The sequence below is a fragment of the Abramis brama genome (assembly GCF_963993115.1).
Source record: "Abramis brama genome assembly, chromosome: 25".
Taxonomy (NCBI): Eukaryota; Metazoa; Chordata; class Actinopteri; order Cypriniformes; family Leuciscidae; genus Abramis; species Abramis brama.
In genome coordinates, this window is record NC_139987.1 from 141,350 (window position 1) to 156,925 (window position 15,576).

The window sequence follows — 15,576 nt, forward strand, 5'->3', positions numbered from 1 at the left end:
ATGATTTCAAACCATGGCGTCTTAGTGTATTACCAACAGTAACCTTGGAAACGGTGGTCCCAGCTCTTTTCAGGTCATTGACCAGCTCCTCCTGTGTAGTTCTGGGCTGATTTCTCACCTTTCTTAGGATCATTGAGACCCCACGAGGTGAGATCTTGCATGGAGCCCCAGTCCGAGGGAGATTGACAGTCATGTTTAGCTTCTTCCATTTTCTAATGATTGCTCCAACAGTGGACCTTTTTTCACCAAGCTGTTTGGCAATTTCCCCGTAGCCCTTTCCAGCCTTGTGGAGGTGTACAATTTTGTCTCTAGTGTCTTTGGACAGCTCTTTGGTCTTGGCCATGTTAGTAGTTGGATTCTTACTGATTGTATGGGGTGGACAGGTGTCTTTATGCAGCTAACGACCTCAAACAGGTGCATCTAATTTAGGATAATAAATGGAGTGGAGGTGGACATTTTAAAGGCAGACTAACAGGTCTTTGAGGGTCAGAATTCTAGCTGATAGACAGGTGTTCAAATACTTATTTGCAGCTGTATCATACAAATAAATAGTTAAAAAATCATATATTGTGATTTCTGGATTTTTTTTTTTTAGATTATGTCTCTCACAGTGGACATGCACCTACGATGACAATTTCAGACCCCTCCATGATTTCCAAGTGGGAGAACTTGCAAAATAGCAGGGTGTTCAAATACTTATTTTCCTCACTGTATATATATATATATATATATATATATATATATATATATATATATATATATATATATATATATATATATATATATATATATATATATATATATATATATTAGGGCTGTTTTCGACTAAGGATTTTCATAGTCGAATCTGATTCGTTAGATTTTGCCGTAGTCGACTGATAGTCGAACCTTTTTTTTCTTTTTTTTTTTCTTTTTAGATAGCAGCTAGATTTTTTCCATTTCAAACAAAAGAGCTAAAAAAAAAACTAAAAGAAAAACATGGTGTGTAACAAATACCTTTTATTCATTTAAAGCCAGATGAACAAAACATATCACACATATATCATAACATTTCATAAACATGAGGAGCAATATGAGAGAGAAATTTGGTGATCATTGTTTAGGTAGCATTAAACCACGTAAAGCTTTTTCACGCCCATGAGAACCTTGTGGAGTCAACTCACAGCCGCTCCGCTGCCCTGCTGAAAATGTGAAGCAGAAACGCTTAATATCAGATAATGTCCATAATAATTGGACTCTGGGTTCGATTTTTTGACCATTTTCAGTGGTTATGATGAGCAATATGAGAGGGAAATTTGGTAATCATTGTTTAGGTACATTAAACCACGTAAAAAAATGTTTACGTTAGGACTTAGCCTATATATAAAGCCCATGAGAACCGTGTGGAGTCAACCCACAGCCGCTCCGCAGCCCTGCTGAAAATGTGAAGCAGATTTTTGAATACATTTTTATTTATTTACATTAGTAAGCTACAGGACATCGTCTTTCAAAACATGACCTGCGCGAAAGCGGAAAATATTTTTTTGTACCCAGCCCTTCTGAAAATGCGAATGCGTCTCTGTCCCCAGCACATTTCAAACCAAACTGACGCCCATGTATTCGACTATGAGGTTCATAGTCGAATCAGACCTCTCCGAATCGAATCATCGAATCCTCGACTATTAGAAGTCAGCCCTAATATATATATATATATATATATATATATATATATATATATATATATATATATATATATATATATATATATATATACAGTATACAGTATGTATATATATATATATATACACATATATATTATAATATTACATTAAGAATTTTCTATTTAAGTTTTTTTAAAATCATTCACCATTGTTTTGAAGCTCTTTTTTTAAAAGTATCGGTTCAGGCACCGGTACCATTTTCAAAGTATCGATTCGGCACTGGTATCGAAAAAAACCCCAAAAAAACAATACCCAACCCTACTCAACTGTTTGTTATAGGAACTGTTGCGATCAGTTAAGTTTCATTCAATGTTTTCCCCTTTTGCCTGATAATCAATAATATCATGGTGAACATATAAATACTCAAGATTTCAGGGATTATAGGATAACAATGGACTAAAATAACAATGAGCATTCTGCTCAAAACATATCTACTACAGCAGGCTCATTTTGTGTAACAGCTGTGCCTCTGTATAGGAAAAAAATACTTCTAATTAGCTGTTTAGTCCATAACGACCATACTGTTTTTGGTGAGTAAGCTATTGAGAACTATTGAAATCCATGTTTGCAAGGCATTTTACTGCCAGGTGTAAACAGCCATCCGCCCCACCTGACAACCTTTGATCATATCACTTGAAATGTTAATACAAGGTGTAAACGGGCCCAAAGAAACGTTTCTTTGTTGTAGAGTCCTATTGGGATGGCAGTGCGTTTGAGACGGACACGGACCTGCCTGCTGGCTGGATGCGAGTGCAGGACACATCAGGCACCTACTACTGGCACATTCCCACAGGCACCACACAGTGGGAGCCGCCCGGGCCCCTGGAGGAGAGACCCGCCAGTGCCTCGCCTGCGCTCACACCCGCTGACGGGCCACAGGTGCACACACTTATTAATATCACATCAGTGTAAGGACTGTTGTAAACCATGTGAATGCTTATGTCTTTAAACATGAACACTTTTGTAATTAGATTACATGGAACGGTGTTTCACAACCAAACACATTGAGTGTTGAAGAACTCTGGCAGGTAGGTTCATAATGGTGTTACAGACGTACAAACACCTTATTCTGTTTAAGTGCATATAATGCTGTTTTTATTGCTCAGAAGGAGGATATAGCGTCTGATGAAAGTCTGAAGGAGTTTGAGGGAGCGACTCTACGCTACGCCTCCATCAATCTCAGGTACAAGATCAATCAAACATCACACTGAGCATGACACAGTATCACGGCACAAAAACATTTATATGGCGATGCATTTATGCATTTCTTAGACGCTTATCTAAAGCCACTCGCGTTAAGACTCCTGAAGGGGTGCCCAATCCTGTTCCTGGAGGAAGTTCAGCTTCAACCCCTGATCAAACGCAGCTGAACCTGCAGGTTCATATCTTCAGGAACACTTGATATACAGAGACGTTTGCAGGAGCAGGATTGGGCTCTAGTGTTTGAGCTACTGGAGTATTGACCCGTCTCTGTGTGTCATCATCTTGTTGTGTGCAGTTTTTCTCAGTCTGAAGAGGAAGAGGAACAGTCTTATGTCAGCAGTACCGAGGGGGCGAAGGTAAACACACTGATGACTGAACACATACACATCATCTAGATGTTGGTGTTCTTCATGCTTGTGTGTGTGTGTTTGCAGTGTTTTGCGGTGCGATCTCTGGGTTGGGTGGAGATATCAGAGGAGGAAATGGCTCCTGGCAGGAGTAGTGTTGCCGTTAATAACTGCATCCGACAGCTGTCCTACCAGAAACACAATCTCGACGACACGGCTGGCATCTGGGGCGAGGTGGGTGCATATGTCTGGAAATTGTTAAAATTTGAATGGATGAATGATTAGCCCTTGTGTTATGTTGCGGGTCAATTTGACCCGTTTAGATATTATTGTTGCTGGAAATACTGGTTAACCCATGTTTTTTTTCTTGATATTTTGTGACTTTTTCTCATTTATCATCATGAACATGCATGCAAAGTTTCAACATGCTGGTGTTTTTTGACACATACAAACAAAATTACTGTTCCTTTCGTGATGTTCGCGGGTCAATTTGACCCGCATATTTTAACGCTCTAAGGCAACTGTACGGACCCAAAATAATAACATTTCTTGGTTATACTTTATTTTATTTTTTTACTACCTTATGAAGCTAGAAAATTAGGTTTTCCACACTTATTTCAATACAGAAAAATATTTTGTCATTTATTTTTTCAAGCTACCTGAAATAATTTTTTTTTTTTTTTTGTTGATATTTTGTGACTTTTTTGCATTTATCTTCATGAACATGCATGCAAAGTTTCAACATGCTGGTGTTTTTTTTTTTTGACATATACAAACAAAATTACTATTACGTTTGTGATGTTTGCAGGTCAATTTGACCCCCATAGGCTATTCAAAAGCAACTGTACAGACACAACATAAAAACATTTATTTTATGTATCAACTGGGCATCAACTCCAGTTCTAAAGTGTAAGTGTATCTAAAAGTGCTCTAACCCAAACCAAACACACTTGAAAAAGCTACATCATGGTGTTCAGAGTTAATTGCAAATTACAAATAAAAATCTTTGACAGATGCAGATAGTAAAATAAGCTCTCATTTATTATTCAAGATATCTGAAATATCTTGAGACTTCGACATAGACTGCAGGAAAAATTAGCTCAGATTAATTGATTAATTGTTCAGTTATGATGTTCTAAGCAAAAAAAATAATAATAAAAAAATGTATATTCAAATATATATAAATATAATGTATATTCAAATTTTGTCAAAGCAAAACCGTTTTAAAAAATGGTTAAAAAACATTTTCATTAAATCATATCTTCAGATATATATTTTTTGGAATATTTGACAAATGTTGATATTAAATGTTTACAGTTTGTACCTGAATCTTTGTTGTTTTTCATAGTGTGATTTTTGAGGAATTGTATTGAATCCAATGCGGGTCAATTTGACCCGGACCATAAGGGGAGTGCACAGAATTCCAACATAACATAAGGGTTAAAACAGACATTGGCTATGTTTGGTAGAACTTAGACATGTGGCTATCAAATTTTCATACCACAATAATTGCTGAAGCTTTTGTCGTGTATTATATCAGTATTGAATTAAGTTACAAAACTTAAGTGTTGTCTTCCTACGTTTATTAACGTTTTGTTCTTAGGGATGGGACGGTATGAAAATTTCATATCACGATTATAGTGACCAAAATGATCATGATTATCAATATTATCACGGGGGTTTTTTTTCGGACCCTGCGTCCATTATAATGGATATCACGTCAACCCCCCTTTTTTTTCTTTCTTTTTTTTTTTTTTACTTCTAGAGCATTTCACCTAGTTTAAAGCCTGCAGTCCATGAGATTGGATGTAATCAAATGGCAGTAAAGCTCTGCATGTAATAATTATAATAAAAAACAAAGAACTGATCCTCACACTAAAAACAGTTCCATATTTGAAAATCAACAAACAACAAATAAAACGAGCACCTCTTTGCACTTTAAGCAAGATTATATTCTGTGACATTTCCTTCCTTATAATGGCCGTCATCAATAGCAACGCATTATAACACAGCACACATCCATGTATCGCAATGGACGCGCTTTCTCGTTTTATTCAAATACAACTTGCCGTCTTGCATCTCCGTTTTTGGACGATTGTTTTGTACGCTGTACAAAATGGATTTATAAACAGTTAAGATTTAAAACATTAATCTCAATTCAATATGTCCCCGTAATTATGTGGTATAAAAAAATCGGTGTAATAAGTGTACAATGATATACATTATTATCCCTTAAATGTCCCTCTTAATAGTCTTGTTTGAACTTGTTCGTTCGTCTTTGGCTCAAAGCCTCTTGCTGCGAACTTTTCTTCGCGGAAGCTTCACGTTTATTTCAAGTGAGTGAGATCAAATATTTCAAATCAAAACAACATTTTGTGTCCAATTATTTCCCAGACGTAGTTTTGGTATTGAGGTCAAAGTTAACTTGCCCTGCGTTCGCTATACAACAGTGGGTGATGGTCACACAAGACGACTCAGCAGATTTGAAGTGTTTCCCCCCCTATTGTAGTGACCATCCTCGATTAAGTTTCCCTCAGGACTTTTGTAAAAGCCAGAATATGACCACACCTCAGATTCGGTCCTCTTAAAAGGCTGAAAAATCTCCCGAGCACGGTCACTGCCTTTCGCCATTTCTTCTCGAATAAAAAACAACAACAACATTGCGCGCTGCGTCACACTGTTGCTGGCTGGACATGATTTACAGTGAGTTATTAAAATCGCGATGATCAAACACGGTTTTAATGATAATTAAATTTTAAACGATAATACTATCCGTCAGTACATTTTATAGTGAAACCGGTAATCGTCCCATCCCTATTTGTTCTTATTAAGCCGGGTTCACACTATGCAATTTTGCTAATCCTAAAAGATTCCTCTGATCATAGGCTAAAATCTGAAGTCTTTGATTGTTAGTTTGACGTGTTCACCGACAACCGATTAATGACCGTTGCGATAAAATTTTACCTCAGACGAAATTCTGGCAGTGTCAGAAGATTTGACTCTCAATCCTGCAGTGTGACTTCTCCCACTACGACCATCAAATTGTCTTCATTTTTCAAGAAAAGCCATGACCAATTAAAGTTAGAGATTTCTTTGTAGTAGGGCTGGGCGATATGTAAAACATATTTTTTTATCGATAATCGCCTTAAAAATATTGCAATATCAGATTATATCGTCTACCCATGCCCCGCTGGAGACATCACTGCCGACATACACCGCTAACACAAGTCATGTTGAGTTTGGCTGCACTTTATCTAATGATAGCCTGCGATTTAGTTAGTTTAATTTAATGATTGAAACGTTAAAGGTTTTACTTTGGTCAGTTTGAGCTTAAACAAGCATAAAACATTAGCTTTGCTGTTATGTCAGTGTTGTTAATTAATTCCATACTGTTCTTATCACATTTGTGTTTGAAACGAGTTTCATTTTGCGAGGAGAAATGTTAAATACAACTGAACAGAACACAGTTTGGTGATTGTAAGAATGGTGAATGCATGTTGATGTTATAGCAAGGTGTCTTGCCTATTTGTTTTTCATAAGGTCCGATGTTTCTTTCTTTTTTTGGGCAATATCGCCTGATTTAATGAGGAGTTTAATTTCTTAATTATAATGTGTAGCGCTGTTTTTAACTTGTTGTTCAACTATAATATATTTGTTAATTTGTCTAAAATTAGGAATTAAAAACGAATTGTTTCATTCTGCATGAGCAAAAACATTTTGCTTTTTCCCATGAAAAAATACAAAATATAAAAATTAATTGATTTTAAAGTAGTAAAACATCAGTATATTAATTCAGTGACGGAAGTATTAAAAAAATCCTTTTGCTAATGTTTGATTAGAGCCCTGGGTGGGATGGGTCAGTGTTAGTGGCCGGTGGTCGGGAGCCTTAACTCAGCTTGGGTCCCGAATTATGCCCGGTTATACATAAAGGACTTTAGGACAAAACGAGCTCTATCTCATTTGAATGAATGTGTGTATTTTGTAGGCCTATCTAAATATATTTGTAAATTAAGCTAGCACTTTCAGAAAATTTATCAAAGTTTGCAATTAGAGGGATTCCTCATTGAAACACATAATGTGGGCTTAAATGGTTCCACAGTGAGTAATGATTAACCCTCTGAGGTCGACAAACGCGCGGGCGCGTTTTGCTGGATTTTCTCCACATTGTAGCACTATAAACTTAAATTACTCCGTCATTTATGGTCATACAGAAAAAAGAAATATAAAAAAAAGAATCTGTGACATTTCTACTTTTGTATGTGTCCACTTACAATCAAATCAAAACATTGTGCTTTTGTAAAATAAAAAAAATAAACAGGGTGTGCGTTCTGCCTCTCCGTCGCAGTGAACTTTTTTTTCTTGAGCACGTCTATAAACTGAAACAAAATTCAGCGAATACTTGTCACACATTTATGAGCCATATACCTTTATAAACATTTAAGTGTGTACTTTTAAATGATCGGATTCAAACTGAAAACAAATATTCTCTGTTTAAGTAATTTGTATAAAACCAACAAGATGTCCAGCTTCTCAAACGCTTGCTCATTATTTTTTTAATTTACCACGCCCACTCGCGCAAAAGATATTCACATGCAAATCTCCACATGGAACGCGATCGCGCTCATTAGGCCTACCTCAAAAACAAAACACCAAAACACTTCACAAGTCTCTGCTTTTAGACGCGCCTGAGCTTACATTGGATTTACATCAGAAGAAGAAGAACGCGATTTGAAGACAAGAAAGATGTAAGGTAAGAAATTCTTACATATTAGTTTGCTATTGTTGCATAAATTTCACATTGCAGTTGAACTGTTGCTAGATATATGGTGAATATTATAATATTTAGACCCGTGTTTACTGTTACTGTGTTTGTGGATAGCTGCTCAAACGTAGATATGTATATGGTAACCATAATGTTTTATATTTGAGCGCTTAAATGTATCATATTTTGTAGCGCGATCGCGTTTGAATGTATCATATTTTGCAGCGCAATCGCGTTTGAATGTATCATATTTTGCAGCGCGATCGCGTTTGAAAAGCAAACGGCTTCATGTTTTTACTATTATCTCATTTCATATCATCATAACGAATGGAAACATTTGAAGTAACATGATAATCAATATATTTTTCTCTAGCTTAGTTGTTACTGAAATCTTTTGGAAGATTTATACTGCTATAGGTTATTGATATTATTATTTTATCCAGCACTGTGCATAGCTTATGCCTACAAGGCACAACAAACCTGGTGTTAATTATATTATTGTTGGAAACATTTGTGTGTGTGTGTGTGTGTGTATTCTGTGAATTTAAAAAGCAATTTTAACCAGAAAAATCTAAAATTTATTCCCAAAATCGTGCAGGCCTTTCTCTTGATATCAGTATGTTCACTTTTTTTTTTCAGGGCCCAGATGCCACTGAGGAATTCAGTGAACATGAACATGGTAAAGTGAAAATCAAACACCTTGGAAATGAAAGGTATGTACAATGTTTTTAGGAATGGCACAAAGGTCTCTGTCTTTGGATCATTGTTTTCAATAAGTGTTTTTTTTGGCATTTGTTGTGTGTATCTTTGGACTGTTGTGTTGTAAATAAATCCAAACAATTTAAAAGCCATTCTTTTTTAAATCTCCTCATTTACAGTATTGTGCAAAGTTGCCCAGAATGACAGGGCCTGATAGCTCCTAATAGGGCCGTTAGGGGAGGGTCTTTGTCTTTCTCAGGTGTGAAAACAATACATATTAATGACCTCCGCATAAAGCTTTTTGACACAAAACACGTCGTAAAAATCGTAAATCAATATATTGTCTTATCTGAATGAGCAGTCAGGGTGATTTTCACATAGTTTTAGAGCAAATATTCTAGGCTACGTCATACAATTTTCAAAAGGCTTGTGAAGAAATAATCAGTATGGGTTTCATTGGCCTTATTTCAGTGAGAATTTTTTGTATTTTCACAAACCACGCATAAATGTCATTATCTGAAAACTACAAACTTTTACATACATGCTGCTGATATATTATCGTAGCAGAGTTTGTGCTGAATACAGTGTAATTAGACTTTAGCCATGAAAATGTCACAAGTAACAGAAATAACCAGAAATGTCAGAGCATGTCAGAACACCTCCAGGGCCCAGAAAACAGCTCAGACCTCAGAGGGTTAAAAAAGACAATGTTTTCCTTTAAAACTGTAAGATATGTTTACACATACATGCATGGAGCTTAAATATACTGTGGACTAAGTGTCATAGTCATTTTCATTGTGCTCACATTGAGAAATGTTAAGTTTTTTTCATTCAAGGTTAGCTTGTGTTGGCTATAGTTCGCATGCGTTTTGTGGCACTGTAACCATTTAAGCCCATCTTAAAAAAAAGTTAATTTATGAACAATTTCTGATGTATTTATTTGTAAACGAATGTAAAATGAATCATAAAACATTTATTGTTTGCAGTTCACCTGCTTAATTCTTAGGCAGTCTATCTTTCTGTAAGGCTAATGGTTTGACCTAGAGATTAGCTTTGAATGCAAGCTAATAAATCTCATCTTTCCATTTAACCCTCTGGGGTTCTTCGGTCACTTCTGACCGGAATTTTTTAAATACAATTTTTTTTTTTTAAATCGTAGCTTCATCGGAATGGTACGAAACTTGGTAACTTTTTTGGTACTTGGTATATGTACGCAAAAAAATTGGGGACAGCATTTGTAAAGTCTAAGTGGTCGTAAAAAAAAAAAATAGTCACACTCAGGGCCTTCGGGTCAAAATGACCGGCCATAGGAAATGAATGGGAAATTGGCAAAAATATGAAAATACAGATTTTTATTTTGTGCGTACAATCTACAAATCAGCCAAAATAGGTATCATTCTAAAGCTTAGAATCTCAGCTTTTTAATGCTTCTAATCACTTTGATCAACTCCTAAAGGGTGCTGAGTAATCCCTCTAAAACTGAGTGTACCCCCCGCAGGCGCCACCTAGCAGCGGAAAAAAAATCATAATATTTTTCAAAAATATTACCTTGATCAACTTAAAATAGGTGTCATTTGAAAGCTTAGAGTCTGAAATTTACAATGAATGTAGCCAATTTGATAAACTCCTAAGTAGTGCTGAGTTATTTGCTGATAAATAGAAAAGAGAATAGAAAGAATAGAATAGAAAAGTTTTCATAATTTATTAACTACTTTTTTGTACTACATACTGCAGTATGTCAAATACATAATATAGCTCAGATAGTCCTGTGTCATATGTCATTTGAAAGGTCTCAATGAGTAGAATACAACAAGCAGAATTGTTTCAGGCTTTTTACTAAACTTAAGCAAGGTTTTTGTAAAAGAAGCCCCTCAAGAGACCCATGTGTAAACCATATATATATGGATACTGAATTTTAGACACATTTCCACTTCATGAAACATGCTCCGATTATAGAAAATGACACATCATTATTTACAGCAGATGCTTACAATTAAAATGTCCAAACTCAACATGATCCATCACTCAGAACCAAAGATATTCTTCCTCATGGAGTTCTAATACACAAAAAAATACCACAGACGCACCGAGGAAGTAGCAATAGCAGTGATGCTATATTGTTTTGATATGACGTTTCAGCTCATAACTTTTTACTCATACCTTTATGAAACATACATCGATCATGACAAATGACATGTCGTTATTTACAGCAGAAGCTCACGATTAAAAAGAGCCCAAACTCAATATATTCCATAAATCAGATCTAAAGATATTCCTCATGGAGTTGTAACACACGAACCCCCACATGTGCTAACAGAGCCTTGTATATTTAGATGCAGCACTGATGTGGCGTTTTACTCATAACTTAATGAAGCATGCATCAATTGTGGAAAATGACACATCATTATTTACAGCAGATTGTTAAGATTAAAAAGATCCCAAACTCATCATAATCTATCGCTCAGATCTAAAGATATTCCTCATGGCGTTCTAACACAAAAAATACCACAGACGCACCAAAGAAGTAGCAATAGCAGTGATGCTATGTTGTTTTGATCTGACGTTTCAGCTCATAACTCACTGAAACATGCATGGATTGTGAAGAACATATTTATTGACAGCAGATCCTCACAATTACAAAGAGCCCAAACACAATATAATCCATTGTTTTGATCACAAGATATTCCTCATGTAGTTATGCATACTTGGCTAAAAAACAAGTCTCTCATCTTTCCGGGGTGCAAAGTGTTTTCCAATTTTCCCGGAACCGTCCGTGCTCGTTTTCAAACGTGGAATAACACAAAATATTTATCATCTTAAAGCTTAGAATCTCAGCTTTTTAAAGCATCCAACCACTTCGATCAACTCTGAACGAGTGCTGACTAGTCTCTCTAAACCGGAGTGTACCGCCTGCAGGCGCCACCTAGCTACGAAAATATTCATTATCATATTTTTCAAAAATATTGCCTCGATTAACACAAAATTGGTGTCATTTGAAAGCTTAGAGTTTGAACTTTACAGTGAATATAGCCAATTTGAAAAACTCTGAAGTATTGCTGAGTTATTTGCTGATGAATAGAATTTTTTTTTTCATAATCTATAAAATACTTTTTTGTACAATGTACTGCAATGTGTCAGAAACATCATACATCTAATGAAACATTCAAAAATCATTGAAAATGGCACTTCATTTTTTACAGCATATTATTACAATTAAAATGAGACCAAAATGAACTTAAAGGTCCCGTATTATGCCCCTTTTCACAAGATGTAAAATAAGTCTCTGATGTCCCCAGAGTGTGTATGTGAAGTTTCAGCTCAAAATACCCAACAGATCATTTTTTACAGCATGTAAAAGCACGGGCTTAGAAAAACGCGCTGTTTTAGTGTGTGCCCTTTAAATGCAAATGAGCTGCTGCTGGACGGCACAGGGGGCGGAGCTTCATGAGCTCACGCTCAGACTTTCAGGACAATTTCATCTCACGGAATGATGATAATATCAGAAACTCTCAGTAACGGTGTTCATTTCGAGTCGGACAATAATGCCTACAGAGTCAGAGTGCTGTATAGAGATGAAACGGGTATAGTTTAGTATGGTTAAATACTAGTTAATACAGTTAAATATGGTTATTATAACGTATTTGTCATCTGGTTGTATGTATCCATTATTTATTAATAGCCTACAAGTCTGCTGTTTCGGACCAGGTCCGAATGATGATCAAACATATACTGATGAGTTTAATAAAGTTTATTGTACATCACACAAAAGATGAAGCATCAGCTTTACTTCAGAAAATCACCGTAAGAGCTGAGTAAACACAGTAAGTTATAAGAAGTGGGCAAGTACATAAACGAATTTCGGTAGAGTTGAGGGAGCATTCCTGTGGGCGGAGGTTAGTCAAAAAACTGTTCTAGTGACGTCATTAAAGAAGGAAGTGGAGGGATGTAGTCCAAACGGGCCGTTCGATGTAGGCGACTTCTGTTAAATAAAATATCTCACTTGGCATTGAACTTTGAGTTTTATAATTTTACAGATATTATTAACAACAACATTACACACTAACTAAAGTTTGAAACATGGGATCACGAAGAATGGGACCTTTAATCTATTGCTTTTATGACAAGATATTCTTCATGGTGAAACAATTTTAAAAATGCCCATGAGGGGGCGTCAAGCACTCAACAAAAAAACTATCTTGGTTCCAAATGCTGTAACTTTTGATTCCTTCATCCAATCATCACATCACATTTTATCCAGATGCAGCTCATATGTAGAGGGACTTTCCCAAAAAAGAATTTCCCTCCTACCTTATTTCCTTCCTGAGTTACTCCATGTAATAAGAAATAAGAAAGATATGCATTATCATTATAAAAAAAATATATATTTTTTGTATTTTATCAGCAGTTTCTCGACAGGATAATGTCCAAATGTAATGTAATTTATTTGTAACATATATCCTACTATGGTAGTCAATGGGGACCGAGATCTGTTTGGTTACAAACATTCTTCCAAATATATTCCTTTGTGTTCAGCAGAACAAAGAAACTCATACAGGTTTGGAACAACTTGAGGGTGAGTAAATGATGACAGAATTTTCATTTTTGGGTGAACTTTCCCTTTAAGGGACAATATTTGCCCCCTTTAATCAATTTTTCCATTTCAATTTTTACCTTTATAAGTACCTTTATGAAAATAATGCTTTAAATTAAACAATGTTCAATAAATATGCAATGATGGTAAAAGCAAAGTGATACTTTTATGGAGTCATTCATTCATTAACGAAGCAAGTTGCTATATTTATGAACGGGTCACTGAATCTCACGATTCGTTCATGAATCACCGCTGTGTGCTGCAGTTCTGCTATGGCCTTTCGTTGTAAAATAGAGCAATAAGCCTACTGACAATACTGTTTTAAATGTAGTAGGCTACATCACTTAATACCCTTCTGTTTGTTGAACTGTTGTATAAAATCAATGTCACATTTGAAATCGTGTGGATATTCAGGAAACATTGCATTCTTGCTCGTATAATATGATCAACATTAAAAACACTGTTGGATATCAGCCTATATTTTGATCGCGGATTTCAGTCATACAAACAGCGCGGCTCGTGGCAGAACACAGACAGACTAAATGACACTTTATTTTAAGTACAAAATCTCAAATGAAGATGGCTAAACTCCAGCTTACTTGTCTGTGTTTTCAGATCATCTGCGGATTCCGCGCTACTTCAGCAGTGTAGATAGAGAGCGCGCGAGCGCATGGTTGCCAGATACTGTTGAAAAGACCGGGTAGAAAACGTGTTCTTTTAACAGAAAAGCTCTGACTGGGGATTTAATTATTAAAATCTGGCAACCATATGCCTAAACGCTCGTAAAAACAGTCAATGTGTTGTCGTCTCCTTTATTTGACTCAAACAAGTGGTTTTTGGTCAAGTTTAAAAAAAATGTAAACACATTTCAGTCTCGTCTTTTTTCGTCAACGATTAACGTGTCTTGATATAGTCACAGTTATCGTTTAGTGACATGGGTGTCGCCTCTCATCGTCTTGTCTTAGTCAAGGAAAAAAAGGTCGTCAACGAACATTTTTCATCATAGTTTTCGTTAACGAAATTAACACTGCTATTATTTGACATATCAATGTAGTTACCAAAAAAATGGCTGAAAATTGCAGAAATGTGTTGATTTCTGAAGGGTCCCAAAACACAAAGTTTTGGGGTGACTTTGTGTGAGGTCCACTGAGACAGCACATGGGCGAGGCTAACTCAACATTGCCAAATGTGATTGGTATGCATTAAAAAATGCCAGGGAGGTAACAAATCACTGGATTGTTTAAAATAATGAGCAGCATAAAATATTTTTTTTCTCTTTTTTTAATTTGACTTCAGAGTTGACAGTGGGCATAAAGGGTGCATGGGCTTAATGGTTACACTTACCCTAGCACATTATTAAAGGGATAGTTCACCCGAAAATGAAAATTAGCCCATGATTTAGGGGCCGTTCACATATCGCGTTTTTAGCTTGTGCAAATTCGTTATTTAAAATGTAGGTGCACGACAATCGCATTCATAATAGAAGCGACGCGGGCGCGCTCGTTTTTCCAGGCGTGCATATGCCGCCGCGGCGAGAGGAAAACATCTCAACTTTTCAGAATGCAGACCTACCAACCTATACGCATTTTGCGTAGCGGATACGCATTTTGACTTCAAAGTACGCTGGTACGATTTGTCACTCTAAACTACGCACAAACCTGGATGAAGCCTCTGTGCCATAGCTCTGTGCACGCGCTGTCCTCAAATCCGCAACAGCAAAATAAGAAGAGTTCGACCAATCATTGAGTTATTGTATTGTATTGAGTTAGCTTAATCATATGGATTCGATGATCACACGGATCGCATGGATTATCTTAAAATACTCGCATGCAAATTAATGCTCAAGTAATGCTGAACAATAAATCTTAATAAATTTGAAATCGCTATGGCTCAGTGATGTGATTTGTGGATGACTGATAAGCGCGAGTCTGGAGAAACGGGCGTTTATTTATTCATTCTCAGTGTTGAGAAACATAACCTTCATGTGTTACATTGTGTTAATAATAACTAAAGTACCTCATTATGTTACATATTTATTTTGTATGAAAACTAGCGCATTAGTTACTTATGGATTAAAAAGTACCGTTGTCTCAGTGCTGCGCGAGCTCTCTCTCACAGACACGGACGCGCACAGAGAGAGAAGATTATTGTAAAATGAAAATTGACGGGCTAAGTTTAAATTTTGTTCTTGCTTGTTTTTTTCTGTCAATGTCAGAAAGCATTTTGTAATATCCATCCGTGTTTTTAAAATTCGTTGAACTACACAGCCCTCAT

At 36.0% G+C, this 15,576-nt stretch overlaps 1 protein-coding gene across 3 annotated transcripts in view; it reads left to right on the forward strand.

Annotated features, from left to right (window-relative positions):
* apbb1 (amyloid beta (A4) precursor protein-binding, family B, member 1 (Fe65)) overlaps positions 1 to 15,576 on the forward strand; it is a 91,318-nt gene that overhangs the window by 40,321 nt on the left and 35,421 nt on the right. For all 3 annotated transcript variants that reach the window (XM_084105210.1, XM_084105211.1, XM_084105212.1), the window contains 5 exons: positions 2,389 to 2,579; positions 2,672 to 2,728; positions 2,807 to 2,883; positions 3,199 to 3,259; positions 3,338 to 3,484. In XM_084105210.1, coding sequence (XP_083961336.1) covers positions 2,389 to 2,579; positions 2,672 to 2,728; positions 2,807 to 2,883; positions 3,199 to 3,259; positions 3,338 to 3,484 — 533 coding nt within the window. The remainder of the gene's footprint in view (positions 1 to 2,388; positions 2,580 to 2,671; positions 2,729 to 2,806; positions 2,884 to 3,198; positions 3,260 to 3,337; positions 3,485 to 15,576) is intronic.